This window comes from Mastigoproctus giganteus, chromosome 5, assembly GCF_048544385.1.
Source record: "Mastigoproctus giganteus isolate SK-2022 chromosome 5, ASM4854438v1, whole genome shotgun sequence".
NCBI classification, from domain to species: domain Eukaryota; kingdom Metazoa; phylum Arthropoda; class Arachnida; order Uropygi; family Thelyphonidae; genus Mastigoproctus; species Mastigoproctus giganteus.
In genome coordinates, this window is record NC_143579.1 from 190,940,617 (window position 1) to 190,959,668 (window position 19,052).

Sequence of the window (19,052 nt, forward strand, 5' to 3'; positions counted from 1 at the left end):
ATATGGGTGGTTGAGGCTGGCAGCTTGAGGAGATTCAAAGGCTAGAGGGAGGCAAATAATTTATTTTAATTTTTATCTTTGGTTGGTGCAGCAAGTGCTCTGGGCTGTCTTGCACCACTAATATTAATACTAAGAGATTTTGTGCACTGATTTCAAATAGAGTCCTTCTAAATTATAAACATTTTGGACCCAAAATGTTATAGAAAAGGAGTTAAAGAAAAGGGGGGAAAATGCAGAATAAAATAAATGAATTCGTGGAATATAGTGCAAAGTGTGAGGGTTAAAATGCGTGTGAAAGAGGCTGAAGCAAAATCTTATAAGATTTGGGATTTAAAATGTTTGGCATTTAGTTTAAGTTCTGAACCTTGGGGGGGGGGAGGCTTGAAGAGAAGAGAAGGATATTTTATAAGTATGGAGTAAATACTGTGAACTGAATGTGAAGCAGCTGAAGAAGAGTGCAAAGATTAAAATCTAGGAAATTTTGAATATATGTCTTGTTGAAATGAAAAGACCTTGAAAAATACCAAGTTTAACAGACAGCAGGTTTAATAAAATCAGACCTCAATGCTGAAAACTGGAGGAAAAATAGTATCACTATACCTGTATTTGTCATTTTCCAAAGGAGAAGTTCCATGCAATATTACAGTATTTAGTGGTCATTTCAAAGGACAAGTTCTGGAAGAAACTGAGTGTGATAATATCACGCCCCTTTGTCTATCAGGTAAACTGTAAACAAGTATCATAAAGAAGAGTGTTAAAAGTATGCTTGAATGTAACCCTTAGAAAGAACAGGCAAGTTTGAGGCTGAAAGGGATTCCAAGATTAGAAAAATTATTGTAGAAAAAGGCATGGGAAAGCATAATTACCTTTATTTAAGATTTGTTGATCTTCTTGAAAAAGCATTTGACAGAACCTAGAAATTTGCTCTTTAAAATTTTAGAAAAATTTTGTATTGGGAATCAAAAAAATTTGTTTAAAAATGGAAAATTTGCAGTGAGAATTGAAGGAAGTATTTGATTGGTTTAAGGTTAAATTTAGAGCGAAACAAAACTGCACTCATTTTCACTTTTTTTTATAATTTTAATGGAACATTTAATGAAAGAATCTAAGTGACAAAATGTGAGAGGTACATAAATTGGATCTAATATGGTTGAGGAATGATCTTACATGGTTTCTATTTATAAGTTAAACTACATTTGTTATACAGGAGAACCTCATAAATCTAGTGTCATTGGGATTCAGCCCTTTCTGAAATTTTGAAAATTCCAGTATTTGAAGTTTACACATACCTAAGTGTTCAGTAGCAATTTATTAAATTTATCAGATAATACAATGGCACTGATCCCTATGAATGTCCAGAATGATAGTTTCCAGCATTAAGCCAAAATGTTAACCACAAGATTGATCAGGTGGGTAGCATACTTGTCTAAGAAATTAAGGTAACAGTTTCAAATGCTGCTTCCAGTATGTGTGTTGCATCCTCCATTATTTTTAACAGGAAGTATAAATAAAAAGTGCAATATAATTTCAGTAATCGAACTTTCTTAAAAATGATGTATGCTACTGTTGATATTAGCATTAGTAGAGGCATACGATGCAAGAAAGCAAAAAAAAAAAACTCCCATTTCACCCCTCCATTCGTTCCAAATGCCTGTCCAGCTCAGTGTTAAATTTATTTAGGCTATCAACTTCCACAACAAAAGATCAAAGTCTGTTCCACCAATCAACTACCCTCTGGCTAAAGGTATATTTCCGCACATCTATTCTACAACTGTCTTTCCTCAATTTGAAACTGTGCCCCCCCTCAGATCCTTAATCTGAGCAAGAGGAAGAATCCCATCAGCATTCAGCTTGCTCAACCCATTCAAGGCCTTATACACCTCAATCAGATCACCTCGCAGGTAGGCGCCTCCGTAGCCAGGTGGGAAGGAGCAGTAGTGCGTAGCACACGCTTCTTGATTAGACCGGGGTTCGAGCCCGTCACCACCAAATACGGAGGATGCGGAAAGGTCAGGGAATGACCACTGCATATCCCAGGAGCAATATGGCCTTAGTTGCTAATGCTCCTAAAAACCAAATAACAAAAAAACCTCGCAGGTGCCTACTTTCCAGTCACTGCAGTTTGCAGAACTTAAGCCTTTCTTGGTAAGGGCACCCCTTTGTTCCCCTCACCAATCTTGTTGACCTTCTTTGTACTTGTTCTAGCAACACTACATCCTTACTAAAATGAAGCCTTCTGACCTGTACACAGTACTCTAGGTGTGGCCTGACCATTGCCTTGTAAAATGGGATAATCACCTCCCTGTCCCTACTAGCAAAATTCCTATATATCATTGACAAGACTGCATGACCTCCACTGGCCGCCCATCTGCACTGCCCAGCAAACTTCATATATGACTGCACAATTACCCACAGGTCTTTTTCACTTTCCACTTCCCTGAGTGTAGTACCCCACAGTTGGTACGTTTCTCTTTGGTTATTGCTACCCATATGCAGTACTTTGCATTTGTCAATGTTAAACTTCAGTTGCTGTCATTAACAACCCTGCCAACCTTTGTGTCATCTGCAAATTTGGACATTAAACCTGATATACCTTCATCAATATCATTGATAAATATACAAAACAACAATGGGCAGAAAACCAAACCCTGGGGAACTCCACTAATAACATTTGTCCATGAAGAGCAGTGTGCATTGATCACCACTTTCTGTCATCTCCCACTCATCCATCTCTTTATCCATTGTATCAACTTATCCTTAATGCCATACCTCTCCAATTTGTATAGCAGTCTTCCATGTGCAACAGTATCGAAGGCTTTCTTGAAATCTAAGTTTATGATATCAAAATTATTTTTGCCATTCAGTTCCTTTGTGACCACATCATAGTATCCAATCAAATTGGTCAGACAAGACCTCCCTTTAACAAACTTATGCTGTGTCTTAACTATTACTTCATCTTTTCTAGATGATCCTGCAATGCTTCTTTAACCAGTGATTCCATTGTTTTTCCCGAAACACAAGTTAAACTAACAGGTCAATAGTTATTTGTGTCACCTTTTAAACCCCCTTTGTGAATTGGTGATACATTTGCACACCTCCAGTCCAAGGGGACCTCCTCTGAGTCCAAGGAAGCTCTCATAATCATGGCTAAGGGTTTGTTTACTTCCTTTGCTGCCTCCTTTAATATAACTGGAGAGATCTTATCCACCCCAGGTGCCTTTTTTATGTTTAACTTCAACAATTTCTCCTCCACTTTGCTCTCAGTTATTACAAAATCACTTACCTCCTGGTTAGAGTTTGATAAACTTCTGGCACTCCCCTCATTGAATAACTCCTAATGTGTGAATGTTGATGCAAAATACTCATTCATTTTATCAGCTACCTGTGCATGATCATCACGTCAACCATCTATGTTAAGTGGTCCAATCTGATTAATCCCTTTCCTTCTAGAGCTTAGATAAGTAAAGAACTCTTTGCTGTTTTTCTTTGCATTCTTTGCCAAAGATTTCTCATTATCTGCCTTCACCTGCCTAACCTCCTTTGTGACTTGATTACAGACTAGTTTATATCTGCCATAGGCTTCTGTGTGACCTGATAATTTATATGCATCCCATACATTTTATTTCTGTGCCACGAGCCTCATTAATTCATCTGACTTCCATTTAGGCCCAAACCTTGAACAGTATTTCTTAGTTGGAATGAAAAGCCTAGTAGCCTCCAAAATTAAGTCCCTGAAGGCTTCCCATTTAGAATTCAACATTGGTAACATCATCAGTTGATCCCCCTGTAGTCACCTTTACGAAAGCAAAAGCCCTTCCGTTTAGCCTTGATGGTAGTTATATTTTTAAGTAATTCCCACATCAATACATTGTGATCACTATCACCCAGTACTTCCTTTATCTGCAAATTTTTAATGCATGAATAATCACTGCTGATATTCAGATCAAGAGTATTACTTCCTCTGGTTGCCTCTCGAACATGTTGCTGTAGAAAACAGGCATCCAATAAATCCACAAAAGTCTTGCTAGTGTGCAAGTGACCAATCCACAAGTTCCAGTCAATATCTGGAAATTTAAAATCCCCCATTATAAGACATTCTGATTTACTGGCCCACTCTATTTCTCTGCATAATTGCTCATTATACTCATCAGATTCATTAGGCCTATAACACACACCTACTCTCAATTTTCCTTTCCCAGTGCTTATGTCACACCAAACGGACTCAACATTGCATTGTCCACCACATCAGTTGGATGCACTTCTTTAGATTTTGTGGTTCTTAACTAACAGCATAACCCCTCTTCCCTTCCTGTCCTGTCTATCCTTTCTGTACACATTGTACTCCCCAAATTCCAATTCTACACTGCTTATATCTATGTGACACCACGTCTCTGATATCCCAACAATATCTGCCTTTGATGTCTTGACTAGCACTTCAAGCTCATCAAATTTATTAACTATACTCCTAGCATTGGTGTACATGCAAGTATACATGCACCTGTTCCTACTCTTAGTTACCCTAGCACAGCCCATGTATTTACTTGTTCCACTATGACTCCCAGCAGTCCTGGAAATCTCCATTATCTTGCTTTCCAGGCTGCTGCTCATTCTAATAGAAGCAGTGCAAGAATCACTTTTGCCTCTGGCTGTGGTTGCTGTTAACCTTTTAATCTGTGTATACCCTCAAGCTAGCAGTTTTCTGACCCACTTAACATTGCCTCGATAGCATCAGCAAATATTCTTGCACCCTTTCTATTTAAGTGTATCCCATCCCTGTAAAAGCAGTCTCTCCTGTTAGCAAGCACAGACCATGCTGAAAAAAATTCTACTCTGTGAGCTTGCACAATCTCTCCAGGGCCGAATTGATTGGCAAGGCGCTCATCATATACTCCCTACTATCGTGTCTGGGCAGAATTGCAGACACTTTCAAATTCAACCCTAATTCACAGGTTTTTTCAACATTGACCTGTACTTGCTGAGTAATTCCGCTGGTCTCCTACTCTTAATATCATTAGTGCCAACGTGTACAACAATATCACCTTTTGTGCCCTTAAAAGATGATATCTGCTCTTGCTTTTGACCCCGGCAGACATAGCCTGGTCCTGTTCCTCCTATCCTTCTTGCATAGTATATTCCCTGTCTTCCTAACTACCCTTACCGATACTAAGTAATAACCTACAAAATCTCTATCTAAGTTAAAAATTAATCTAAGTATCGTAACTAGGAATATAAAGCTACTGTAGAAAATAAGTTAATATGCCAATTTAAGTTAATAAAACAGAAAAAACTTCTCTATTTTCCGCAGCCGTAAAAACTTTGCCTGAACAAGGCTACTCTCGTTCCCAAAATATGAATTGGTTTTATTCTTATTTTATAGGATGATGTAGCGGGTTATAGAGAATAAACCCATTCTCTACAACTGGCTACATCTATTTTTGCATTATTTGATTTAGTTTTATCAAATTCTGTGGGATTCAGATACAACAAATTCTTCAGTTTCAGCTTTTGTAAGCCAAAATCGGACAATGGAAATTAGCAGGTGATATTTTTACTCTAATTTTCAAACTATTTTTGTGATTCCATTTATTATAAACTGGCTAAAATTAGTTGGAAAGAAACACAGATAGAGATGGCAGCATGTATGCTAGAAAAATTTCAAGTAAATCTCTACATTCATGAATGCATTGTTTGAAGAAATCTTTAAAGTGTAGCTCTCTTCCACAGAGTGCAAATGTGAAGGGCTAATGCAGACAAGATTAACATTTGAAGGACTGATTGTATTGCTTGTTGATTGTTATTCAAGGTGATGCTTAACTGAGGATATTCATAAAGGGAGAGGATTTAGCATTCTATTAAAATCCAGGGCTGTTTAAAGTAGGTTTCACTGTGCATAGCAAGCAGCATGTATGTACTGCTGAAAGGGTTAATACAAATGAGATTTAAGGGACTGATTGTACTAATCACTGATTATTAGCCAAGTTGATGCTTAACTGAAGATATAAGGGAAAAGGATTTAGCATGAGACTGATTAAACTCCAGGACTGTTTCAAGTATGTTTCACTGTGCATGATAAACAACGTCCTGGATAGGCAGATGGCTTTGGCCTCTGCCCATCCAAGCAGACACCATGCCTTGGCTGCTTAGCCAATGTGGTGTGGGATGCTGACACTGGCCAGTGTGGCTAGCTCCCCCATGGCCAGTGTGGAATAGAGTGCCAATGCGGGCACTCCAATATAGGGATCTCTTTCCCTATGTTCTTTCATTCCTACCACCTGGGTTGGTTGATCTCTTGCTCCCCTATCGCCTTCCCTCCCAACCTGGGTGGCACCCCCTTTGCCTAGTGAGTAATCCCCACTGCCAACTATCAACTCCCACCCCATAGCAGGATGGTCATCCTGACCTGGGGGCCCTCATCTGTCCCCCCTTCACTCAGGCGAGTGTCTTGACTATTGCCCCCACTATCCCTCTACCACTCCCTGTTATCCCACTACTATCTTCCACTTCCACTTTCACTTTTTTTTTTTTTTAAATTATTGAGCTCTCCCTGTCTGTAGCTTTGGCTACCACAGGGCTTGTGTTGCCAGTGCTTTTATACTCCCTACTGCCTAGCCCACCTCCTTGTGGTGCTGGATGGTAAACTAGAGGTTTTGTGCAAAAACAACAGGCCTTTAGACTGAGGCTGAATGAACAACACAACCCCATCACTAACCCACATAAATCTGGCCTTTACAGAGTTTTGTATTCATCATGTTGCCTGATGCGAAGTTGGGGGAAACCCCAGGAGCCACATTACAATTTATGTTATACACTATGTGCATGATAAATAACAGCACTATAGGAACCAGAGCATAAATGCAAATTGAGGTATTAAATATTTTAGCTTCTACAGTTAATTACTTTGCAATAACAGGCACCTCTGTAGCCAGGTGGGAAGGAGCAGCAGTGTGTAGCACATGCTTCTTGATTAGACCGGGGTTCAAGCCCACCACCACCAAATACGGAGGATGCGGAAAGGTCAGGAAATAACCACCACATATTCCCGGAGCAATATGGCCTTAGTAACAAACAAACAAACAAACAAACAAACTTTGCAATAAATTTCTTGGCGAAGGTAAAGAAAGCCAGCACGAGAAGCAAGCAAAAGTTCAATGAAATTTACCGATAAAAGTACTTTGCCGCAACAGCATTTGTATTGTTGCTTGCTCGGCAAACAGACGGTTTGTGTTATCAGTCAGGAATAGAAATTGAATCCTATGGGAGATGGAAACCCTCCCGAAGTGGAGGGGGTAACCCGACCTTTTTTCTTTAGAATCACTGGTGGACCAGTGGATAAATCGTTTATTAAAAAAAAAAAAAAAAAAAGGCAAAGGAAGCCCACACAAGAAGCACGGCAAACTTCAAAAAAGTTTACCAGTGAAACTACGTTACGAACATTTTTTACGATGCCTGAACTTCCAATATGACTCTGTTCGTGATTCAATTAGTGATTCTAAAGACGAAAGGTCAGGTTATCCCCCACTTCGGTAGGGTTTCAAGCTCCCGTGGGATTCAACTTCTACTCCAGACCAATAACACCCACCGTCTGTTTACCGAGCAAGCAACAATACAAATGCCGTTATGGCAAAGTACCTTTACTTATAAATTTCATTGAACTTTTGCATGCTTCTCATGCAGGCTATCTTTACCTTAGCCAATTTCTTTATATTCACATTTACAAGAAAAATATAGAAATAGGTCTCATTGTTACCTATAAAAGAAAGCAATATTTGCCCTGATTCCTTAACACGTTCACTTCTTTATGAATTCAAATATGTAGCTTCAGATTTTAATCCACTTGGAAGGGGAACCAGATATCGTTGTCAAGCAGCCTTCACCAGAGGCTGATTAATTCAATCATAGTGAGAAGAAAGCCAAAAAATGTTTCTGCTCTCTCCAGTCCAGTTGATTCAATCCTGTGGTTTTCAATCACAGGTGCAAACTACACCTTGGAAAAGCCAGCAGCAAAAGTGTTAAAAAAAAGTACAGCCAGTCCTTGTATAGCACGATAGTTGTGTTCCTAGAAACCCTCGTGCAATGCAAAATCGTGCAATATAAACAACAGGCCCTATGGGAAAAATAGGATTAGGTGCCAACCACCCAAGATTGAACACACATTTGTAACCAAAACATTACCAAACACAATAAATTATCGTAAGAAAATTCTTACATATATTATTATGACTATTACGTAATAAAATATTGCTTCTGTCATAAGCAAACTTGTTTTTTGTTTTATTTTCTGTCCAAACAGATGACAGTCGTTCCATCTCTTCCATTTCTTTATGTCTTAATCCAATGGATTTTAATTACACTTTGAGTTGTTCCTGCTATGAAAGTTGTTTTTATTTTCTCTGCATTCTTTGTAATTCCACTTGCAGTCTGCCAAACCCCATGTACTTTTTCCGACAGAATCTCAGTTATTGGTTGATTCAACTACTTCTCATCTCAGATGTACAAATTATTCGCTGTATGATTCCTTTCGCCTCAAAGGTGGTACTTGTGCATATGTCCGTTCTGATATTCCCTGTCAGAGACTTGGCAATTTGGAATCTCCTCTCTTTGATCTTCTCTGGCTTAAAATCTCTCTACCTCATTGTGTCAAATTCATCTGTTATCTCTACCGTTCTCCCAACTCCACTAATCACTTGGAGCTCCTTGACTTCCTCTCTTTGCAACTTGACTTTCTCCAGTCCAACTTTCCTAACAGTGAGGTAATTTTCCTTGGTGATTTTAATGTTCACAACACCAGCTTGCTTCTGTTTTCTAGTCACACCGACCCAGCAGGTCGAGATGCTGAGGCTTTTGCAATTACTAATGACCTAGCACAGATAGTTCATTTACCTACAAGAATACCGGACAATCTTAATCATACAGCCAATACGCTTGATCTTTTTCTCACAAACAACCCTTCTAAGTACACAGTCGAAGTGAGAGGTCCTTTAGGCACTTCAGATCACAACTTCGTGATTGTCTCTTCTCCAATGGAACCTTTATCTCATGGCTATTCCCAACCTCGTGTTGTTTGGCATTACAAGAATGCAAAATGGGATGACCTGCGAGACTTCTTTTCTTCTTTTCCTTGGTCGGATTACTGTTTCAAAACTTCTGATGTCAACTTTTGCTTAGATCGTGTCAGTGAAATTATTCTTGCAGGAATGGAATCCTTTATCCCACACTCCAGTTTAAAATCTCATCCTTTATCTAAACCTTGGTTTTCCAATAAATGTGGTAAGGCTGTTCAAGAGAAGAATGTTGCATATCGTAACTGGCTTGTTTCTAATTCTTCAGTTTCATTTTCTGCCTACACCAAAGCTCGCAACAAATGTAAAGCAGTTATTAATCAGTCCAAACTAGAGTATGAACAGGCTAAGAGTAGAAAACTTGCTTCTTGCCCTAATGGTAGCCAAGCATTCTGGTCTCTTGCCAAAGCTATTGGCCGCAACTTTTGCCCATCTCTGCTCCCACCTCTGTCAGAACCATCTGGTTTGGACAGAGGTGGGAGCAGAGATGGGCAAAAGTTGCGGCCAATAGCTTTGGCAGGTCAGCAGGTCAGCTTTATCCTTGGCTGAAGTGCTAGCATCCCATTTTTCTTCCAGCTCATGTATTAATGATCTTGGTAAAACACCTCCCACCATTCCCAACACGCTCCATTCAATGCCTCCTGTGGTCTTCTGTCAAAAGGATATCAGAAGGATTTTGATGAATCTTGATGCTAAGAAAGCTCCAGGTCCTAATGGTATTTCCCCACTTGTTCTCAAAACCTGTGCTCCTGAACTTACTCCTATTCTTTGCCGCCTTTTTTCACTTTCTTATTCCAAAGGTGTTTTTCCTTCTGCTTGGAAATTTGCTCATATCCAGCCAGTTCCTAAAAAGGGTGACAAATCCCTCCCATCCAATTATCGTCCCATTGCAATTACTTCTACTCTTTCTAAAGTAATGGAGAAATTAATTAACCACCAACTCTTAAACTACCTAGAAACCTTCTGTCTGATCAATGATCACCATGATCAATGAACGCCAATGATCAATGTCGATCCGCTGGTGATATTCTGGCTTTTGTTACTCATTTATGGACTAATTCAATGGAAAGGTTCGGTGAAACACAAGTAGTAGTAGTAGTGGCATGTGATGCAAGAAAGCAAATGTATGAGCTTATGCAGCATCAGCCAAAAAAAAAAAAAAAATCACACCATTCCCTCCAAATGCCTGTCCAGTTCCTCCTTAAATTTATTCAACCTATCAACTTCCACAACGACAGATGATAGTTTGTTCCAGCAATTAACCACCCGCTGGCTAAAGGAAAATTTCCGCACATCTATTCTACATCTGTCTTTTCTTAATTTGAATTTATGCCCCCTTAGATTCGTAATCTGAACAAGTGGAAGGATCCCATCAGAATTCAGCGTGCTCAACCCATTCAAGGCCTTATATACCTCAATCAGATCACCGCGCAGGTGCCTAGTCTCCAGCCACTGCAATTTGCCATAGCACACGCTTCTTGATTAGACCGGGGTTCGAGCCCGTCACCACCAAATACGGAGGATGCGGAAAGGTCCGCATATTCCCGGAGCAATATGGCCTTAGTTGCTAATGCTCCTAAAAACCAAATAACAACAACAACAACAACAACTGCAATTTGCAGAACTTAAGCCTCTCTTGGTAAGAGGATCCCTTCATTCCCCTCAACAATCTTGTTGCCCTTCTCTGTACACGCTCAAGTAAATCTACATCCTTCCTAAAATGAGGCCTCCAGACCTGTACGCAGTACTCAAGCCATGGCCTGACCATTGCCTTATACAGAGGGATAATCACCTCCTTTTCCCTGCTAGCAAAATTCCTATATATCATTGACAAAACCCCATGACCTGCCCTGGCAGCCTGTCTGCATTGCTCAGAAAACTTCATATCTGCCTGCACAATTACTCCCAAGTCTTTTTCATTTTCTACCACCTTAAGTGTAGTACCACACAGTTGGTACGTTTCTCTGGGGTTACTTCTACCCATATGTAGTACTTTGCATTTGTCAAGGTTAAACTTCAGTTGCCACTTCTTAGCCCATCTGCCCAAATTATCTAGATCCTGTTGCAGTAGCACACTGCCATTACTGTCATTAACAACCCTGCCAACCTTTGTATCATCTGCAAACTTCGACATTAAGCCTGATATACCTTCATTAATATCATTGATAAATATACAAAACAACAGTGGACCTAACACCGAACCCTGTGGGACTCCAGGGTTCGGTGTAGTTGCTCTCGACATCTCAAAGGCTTTTGATCGTGTTTGGCATAAAGGTCTTCTAAACAAGTTTCCATCTTATGGTTTGCCAACTATTTTAATAATTGGTTATCCAGTTTTCTCTCTGATTGCTCACTGAGGGTGATGGTAGATGGCTCTCTGTCTTCTAACTTCTCCACTAATGCCGGTGTCCCCCAAAGTTCAGTTCTTGTATATTAATGACCTTCTTCTATTGACTGGAAATCCTATCCATAGTTTTGCCGATGATAGCACATTGCATTCCACTTTCCATTTTGAGAAACCTTGTCCTGCTCAATCAGCTTCAACTTCTCGAAAATCTTTTACGAATTCCTTAAATGCCGATCTTCAGGTAATTCTCCAGTGGGGCAAAGACAACTTAGTTGATTTCAACCCTTCTAAAACTCAGTCTTGTATTATATCTCGCAAAAAGGATTCTTCTGCTTCTATGCTTATCATTAGTGACACTCCGATTTCTAGGCAAAATGATATATCACTTTTGAGGATTACCCTGACTTCTAATCTCTCTTGGCACAAGCACATTACAAATATTGCTTCCTCTGCATCTAAAAAACTTGGTTTTCTGTTTCGCTCTCGGCGTTACTTTTCTTCCAAGCAGCTGCTCACTATGTATAATTCGTAAATCCGCCCTGCCATGGAATATTGTTCCCACATCTGGGGTGGTGCCCCCAAAACCTCTCTCAGGCTTCTTGATTCCATTCAGAAGAGGGCAGTTCGGTTAATTAATGATTCATCTCTAACAGTCTCTCCACTCTCTGTCTCATAGACGCACTGTTTCTGCTGCATGCCTGTTCTACAGATACTTCCATGGGCACTGTTCTTCTGAATTGGCTTTTATAATTCCCGCTCTCTTTTTCAAAACAGTCCGAACATGTGCCGCCACCAGCCAACATCCATTTACTGTCCAACTTCAAACCCACAGAACCAACTTTTCATCTTCCTCATTTATTCATTCAACTGTCGTTTTCTGGAACAACCTTCCTTATCATTAATGATACGTATTTCCTGAAAATTAGAATCTACAGAAGTTCAAATCCAATGTCAACAAATATCTTCTTTCGTCTTCTCAACCTCCAACCCAAGCACAGTACTAAGTACTATAGGTTATAATAACTCTTGTGTTTGGGATTCACATAAAAAAAACTTCTCGGCATTGCCTCATTTAGGGCTGTTGCACGTGCAATATCAAATGGTCTTTCATTTCGCTCAAAGCCTTTTCACAATTTCATATTTTTTCTCTATTGACAGAGGCGGATTGGCCATAAGCCACAGAGTAGTTACTTACTTCTCTGTGCTATAAGCCTTACCGGGGAAACTCCAGTGGGCTGGAGGCCAGTGTGATTTTGGCCATAAACACTAGTATGAGGTCACTACAAATTTTCCCTGGTAAGAATTTTTGATCCAGTCTGCCTCTGTTTATCTATATTGCTTATCTTTTTCTCCCTGAATCTGTAGTGTCTTCACCAGAATGCTTCCTTTTCACACCTTTTAAGTATTTTACTCATTTTTAGGGAATAAAGCATAATTACAAAATGAGGAGGCATGCTTTGATACACATAAACAAAGCTGTGCGCTTGCAGCAACTGAATAAACAACACCGTAAAGGCAGAGACACACTATGAACACCTAACTAGCTCACATTTTACTAAACACATTTTTGGGGATTACTACCATAAAACAATAAAAACAATTTCCAGTTGCGTTCCTGCTAGCGGAATCTGTGTAAACTGGTAGTAAACTCGATCTAATTGCATTTGCGATAATACTAATACTGAAATTATGTGGGTTTTTACATTATTAGGGTGAAATGTATTTTCCCTTCACTGATATAAAAAACAAAAATACATTTTCAGAATCTTCTCTTCATTCCTATTGTGTTGCGTTCAGTTGGAGTGATTCCACATTCAACTGCCATTTCTTGTAAACACAAAGGCGAATCGTGCATAAGCAAATTCGGTTCGTGTTATATACGATATCGTTCCCCTATTTATAAATCGTCTATGATCAAATTCGTGTAGTGTAAACGCATGTTATACGAGGACTGACTGTACTGGGATAATATTCTACTGCACCCTCGTTTGACCACATCCCCCCCCTCTCAATTATATCAGTTAAAACAGGTAATTTTATGTATATAATATTTCTGCTGTATTTTATTTGTTATTAATGCTTTAAGTAATAAAAATAATTGTAAGTTGTCATTCGTATTGATAAATTAAGCATGATTACTTATTTGCAGTGTGCAGAAGGTGGAAAGATTTGTCTAGAAAATTGTGGCAATCTCATGAGTCACTTCACTTTTTGCATCTGTTTTCAGTATTTAAAGGTAAACGTAAGTATTACATTGAATAAATTGGATGTGATTGCTGTAGTTTCATTTTACAGTAGGTGGCATGGATATACCTTCATGCTGCTATTTATTTTGTTTGTTTTAGATGTACATTAGTTCTTAAGCATATTCTCTATAGATATTACCTCAGAGGAGTCTGAAGCATCATTTTGCACTGCTCTAAAATAGTTTTTAGTCTCTATAAAGCTTGAATCAGTTGTGATTGATATGCATCCAACTCTCCATGATTGTAATGAGGACCAGTTTTGCTACACCCCCACAGCAGATTTTGAAGAATAAGCATGGCAGTTTATGATGTGCACATTTTAGCATGAGACTGATTAAATGGCAAATAGCACTGAGTGGAACAAGAGCACAAATGTGAATTGAAGTGTTAAATATTTTTCAATATTGTTGTAATGTGAAGGATGCCTGTATTTGTATTTACGTCCCTATATTGCTGCATTTAATGTTTTTTATTTTAGCATTTACAATTAATTATTTTTACAAATACTTTGCAGTAAATTTCGTTATATTAACATATACAAAAAAAAAAAAAAAAAATGTAGAAAATGTTATCTATAAAAAATAAGGAAGCAGTATAGCGAAAATAGTGAAAAGTTTTGGAATGCTGCTCTGTGCACCTTTGTTTGACTGCACCTCTGAATTATGTCAAGACAGTTAATTTTATGTATACAGTATTTATTCTGTATTTTATTTTTATTTATATTGTGATGTATATCTAATTCTTGCGGCGCCTCCGTAGCCAGGTGGGAAGGAGCAGCAGTGCATAGCACACACTTCTTGATTAGACCGGGGTTCGAGCCCGTCACCACCAAATACGGAGAATGCGGAAAGGTCAGGGAATGACCACCGCATATCCCGGAGCAATATGGCCTTAGTTGCTAATGCTCCTAAAAACCCAATAACAAACAAACAATATCTAATTCTTGGATGATATTGCCATGTGGCAAAAGCGTTGCTGCTTTACACAGAGGTATCCCAGTTGACATGCTACAAGGCCCTTATATACATTTCGTAATGTCGATTTGTTGACCACATGTTGGGAATGGTCATTGCAGACTCACTAAGCATTAAGATCTTTAACTGTATGTACATTAATTTAAATCACAGCAGGAAGCAATAAGGATTGGCAGGTGTGTGTGTGCATGTGTAGGAGGAAGGAGAGGAAAAGTTGAGAACAATCTGTCTCTTTCATGTGCAGAAGATGTAATAACATCTCTGACAATTAATAAAATTTATCATTCTTACGAAATAAGCTCACAGATAGAGCTTATTTCATAAGAATGAGAATTGGATATGACAAAGAGGAAGCTCAATACATATTCCATAAACTTTATATATTCATGGCAGGATTCCAGCAGCAATTCTTTGTATTCAGATTGTAGGACCCTAGTGATTATCTGATCAAGTTGTAAGATCCTGATGGTAGATTACATTTTAACAAATCTTATAATATACAAATAAATGCCAAAAGTGGTAAAATTAACTAAAGCAATGAAAACAAAATATACATAAAAAAAATATATACCTTGGTGAATATATATTTTTTATCACTTTTAACATTTATCTGTGTATTTTATTTGTATCTGTCATAGCTGCTGTTCTTTCTAAAGTTTCTGTACATTTTACTTTATTTTTAACTATATTTTTATACAGTTTAATTTTATATTTTTATGTTTTGTAGTTAAAAGATTTGTTTCAGTGTGCTTATTCTTGAGCATAAGGCTTTTAGCTAAGGTTGCACTTCGTTGCATTTCCTCAATACACTACCTGAGGTCATAGAAAAGGTCATCTAGTTGTTAGTTGTGTTTGTCAGTTAGATGTCTTTCAATTATAATTCATCATCATCATCAGCCATTTTCAATCCACTGCAGGATGAAGGCCTCTCCAGCAACTTTTCATTTCCTTCTGTTTTGTGCAATGGCCATCCATTTACTACCCACAAACTCATGAATTTCATCTGTCCATCTCCATTGTTGTCTTCCAGGTTTTCTCTTAGCTCCTCTTGGGTACCATTCTGTTATTTTCTTAGTCCATCTGTCATCATGTCTTCGAGCTATGTGTCCTGCCCAAGACCATTTTAGTTCTTTAGTTTTGATAAGATTGTCCTTTACTTTAGTTTGCTGCCTAATCCATGTGTTTCTCTTCTTATCTAACAGTCTGATTCTCAATATAGTTTGTTCCATTCTTCACTGTGTAGTTGTCAGCTTCTCTTCCATTCTTTTGGTGAGTGCCCAAGTTTCACTTCCATAAGTCATGGTGGGGGTATACATTGGTTCATTATTTTACGTTTCAGACAAACTGGGATATTGCCCCTCAGTATGTGACTATATTTCCTGAATGCTATCCATCCAAAATTTATTCTTCAGTCAGAGCTGTGCTGCTTCAAAAAAAAAAAAAAAAAAAAAAAAAAAAGCAAAATAGTTTTCTTCTATTTTTTTGTTCAACTTTGCTTGGATGGTTTAAGCTGACATCTTGGGGATATTCAAAGCTCAGCTGGATAAGATACCTAAATGAGGAGACAGTCAAGCAGGTGATTTATTAATTTTATTTTATTTTTTAACCGATGTAGAAGAAGTTCAGAGCTTCCTCACACCATATAACTAATTTCTATATACAACCGCCCTTTGTCTTCTATCAGTAAACCGTGCCTTTATGCATCTCCCTTAATGCCACATTGTTCTAATTTATACAAAAATTGTATATGTGATACATTATCAAAGGCTTTACTGAAATCTAAGTAAGTGATGTCAAAGTTATTCTTTGCTTTCAGTTCCTTTGTGATGACCTCACATTAGTGAATTGTGGAATTATATGGAGGTTGTCACAACCTCCTTGTAATTCCATTCCTATTAAGATGATCCTGCAGTTACTTCTTTAACCACTGACTCTATTATTTTTTCAGGAATAGAAGTCATGTTTATATCTATAATTGCTTACATCACCCTTTGATTCTCCTTTGTGAATAGGAGACACGTTTGCATGCCTCTGATCTGTAGGAATCGTGGTCAGGGGTTTACTTATTCTCTTTTACTGCTTCCTTTTGACATGGTACTATTTATAGTCTCCCAAACATATTTATAAATATTTTCATTGTAACTTTGTGAATAATGGCCTAAGCTGCCAGCTTACTATAAAACATAAAATAATCAGCCAACCAGTGCACAAAACTGATATATATTTCATAGTTATGTATATTCGTTTTGAGCACGTGTACTTGCAAAAGGTTAGCAAAATTAAGAATACTATGGCAGTCATTTAATTTATAAACAGTTGAATTTTTGTAATGTTTAATAATAAATTGCAGTTTGGTTGTTTCCGTTATATATTTTATTTATATATATTTTTTAGCTTTAACAAATAGTATTCTGATGTCCATTTTGAAAAAAAGCAATACCCATTTAAAAAGACTGGATCTGTCCACTGCATCACATGCCTTAGACTATCAAGCAGTAGAAATTATTGGTAAGTGACTCCTGTTATAAAAATTCCTTAAATATAAACTGAGTAGTCATGTAGCCAGTGAAAGCAAGTATGGTTCAGTTGCATGAAAGTACATGCTATAAACAACTAGACACAAAATAAGTATAATCCTAAACAAAAAATAATTATATTTTGTCTCTCTACCATACATCTGTAGTGTTGTTTTATATTGCATTAACCTAGTTTGGGATTATCATTGATTGACGTGTACTATACTAAACTTACTTTACCTTTATACATATTTATCTATTCTGTCTAAGTAGTCCTCCTCATAACTCTACTTTCACCAACACTACAACCACCTTATGTTATTATTTATTTTTTTTTTTTGGATACTGAAAACATCTCTAGTGGGGTTAGTTGAATTTTTGCATTAGAAAAAGTGTTAGAGAAAAACATTACAAAAGAAGGTGGAATAATGTAACATAAAAATGTTTGAAGCCCAAGTTATGGTATATGATGTAATGTAATCTGTTATATGATATAACACATAATAATGTTATATCATATAATATTCTCCAAATGAATCTAATTTCAACACAAAGGAAGTCCACATGCACTTATAATATTATTATGGTTAAACAATTCATCTAATTGTGTAACCACAATACATGAGAAATTATAGTCTCTGGAGAATATTATATTGTAGATTATTTCAAATGAATCGAATATCAACATGAACGAAGTCCATGTGCATATCTTAACATCTTAAACAATTTATAAAAGTGTATAACATAAGAGACAGATATAGTGTGATTTCCGTCGTTATGGAAAACTAGTAAATGTAAATGGTGTCCAGCTAAAACTGCAGCCCAGTGTTTGAGAGAATAACGTCAACATAAGAAACAGATATTAGAAGAAAAATCCCAAGACTTCTGAACCTCAGTCAAAAACTGCAGCACAATTTATGAAAGAATATTGCCAATGTAAAAAAACATAAAGTAGAAGATAATCCTGAGACTTCTCAGCCTACTTCTAAAACTTCCGCACAATCTATGAGACAATATTGACAGTGTAAGAAACAGAAATTAGAAGAAGAAAATCCCAAGAATTCCCAGTCTGTCTAAAACCACCGCACAGTGTATAAGAGAATATAGTGAAAAAAACAAAAATTTACAAATGGTTCATGATCCCCAAACAAATTTTTGTTGCTATGCTAATATAAATTATTAGAAGGGTCTACAAAGAAACCAAAAGAAAAACTGATGATAATTCATTTGGATATACTTGTGATGTATGTGACTGTAGTAGTAGTAGTAGTGACATGTGATGCAAGAAAGCAAGTGTATGAGCTTATGCAGCATCAGCCAAAAAAAAAAAAAAAAATTACAAAACAATCCCTCTAAATATTTGTCCAGTTCTTCCTTAAAATTATTTAACCTATCAACTTTCACAATGACGGATGGAAGTTTGTTCCAGCAATTAACCACCCGCTGACTAAAGGCAAATTTCCGCACATCTATTCTACAGCTGTCCTTCTTCAATTTCAATTTATGTCCCCTTAGGTTCGTAATCTAAACAAGTGGAAGAATCCCATCAGAATTCAGCATGCTCAACCCATTCAAGATCTTATACACCTCAATCAGATCACCTCGCAGGTGCCTAGTCTCCAGCCACTGCAATTTGCAGAACTTAAGCCTCTCTTGGTAAGAGGATCCCTTCATTCCCCTCACCAATCTTGTTGCCCTTTTCTGTACTCACTCAATCAAATCTACATCCTTCCTAAAATGAGGCCTCCAGACCTGCACGCAGTACTCAAGGCGTGGCCTGACCATTGCCTTATACAGAGGGACAATCACCTCTTTTTCCCTGCTAACAAAACTCCTATATATCATTGACAATGCCCCATGACCTGCCCTGGCAGCCTGTCTGCATTGCTCAGAAAACTTCATATCTGACT

The 19,052-nt window shown here is 37.7% G+C and overlaps 1 protein-coding gene across 1 annotated transcript in view; it reads left to right on the top strand.

The window, feature by feature from the left end:
* LOC150085953 (putative RNA-binding protein EEED8.10) overlaps positions 1-19,052 on the top strand; it is a 375,958-nt gene that overhangs the window by 83,958 nt on the left and 272,948 nt on the right. Inside the window, exons 6-7 of the mRNA XM_090373614.1 lie at positions 13,556-13,648; positions 17,021-17,134. Of these exons, the coding sequence (XP_090229740.1) occupies positions 13,556-13,648; positions 17,021-17,134 (207 nt within the window). The remainder of the gene's footprint in view (positions 1-13,555; positions 13,649-17,020; positions 17,135-19,052) is intronic.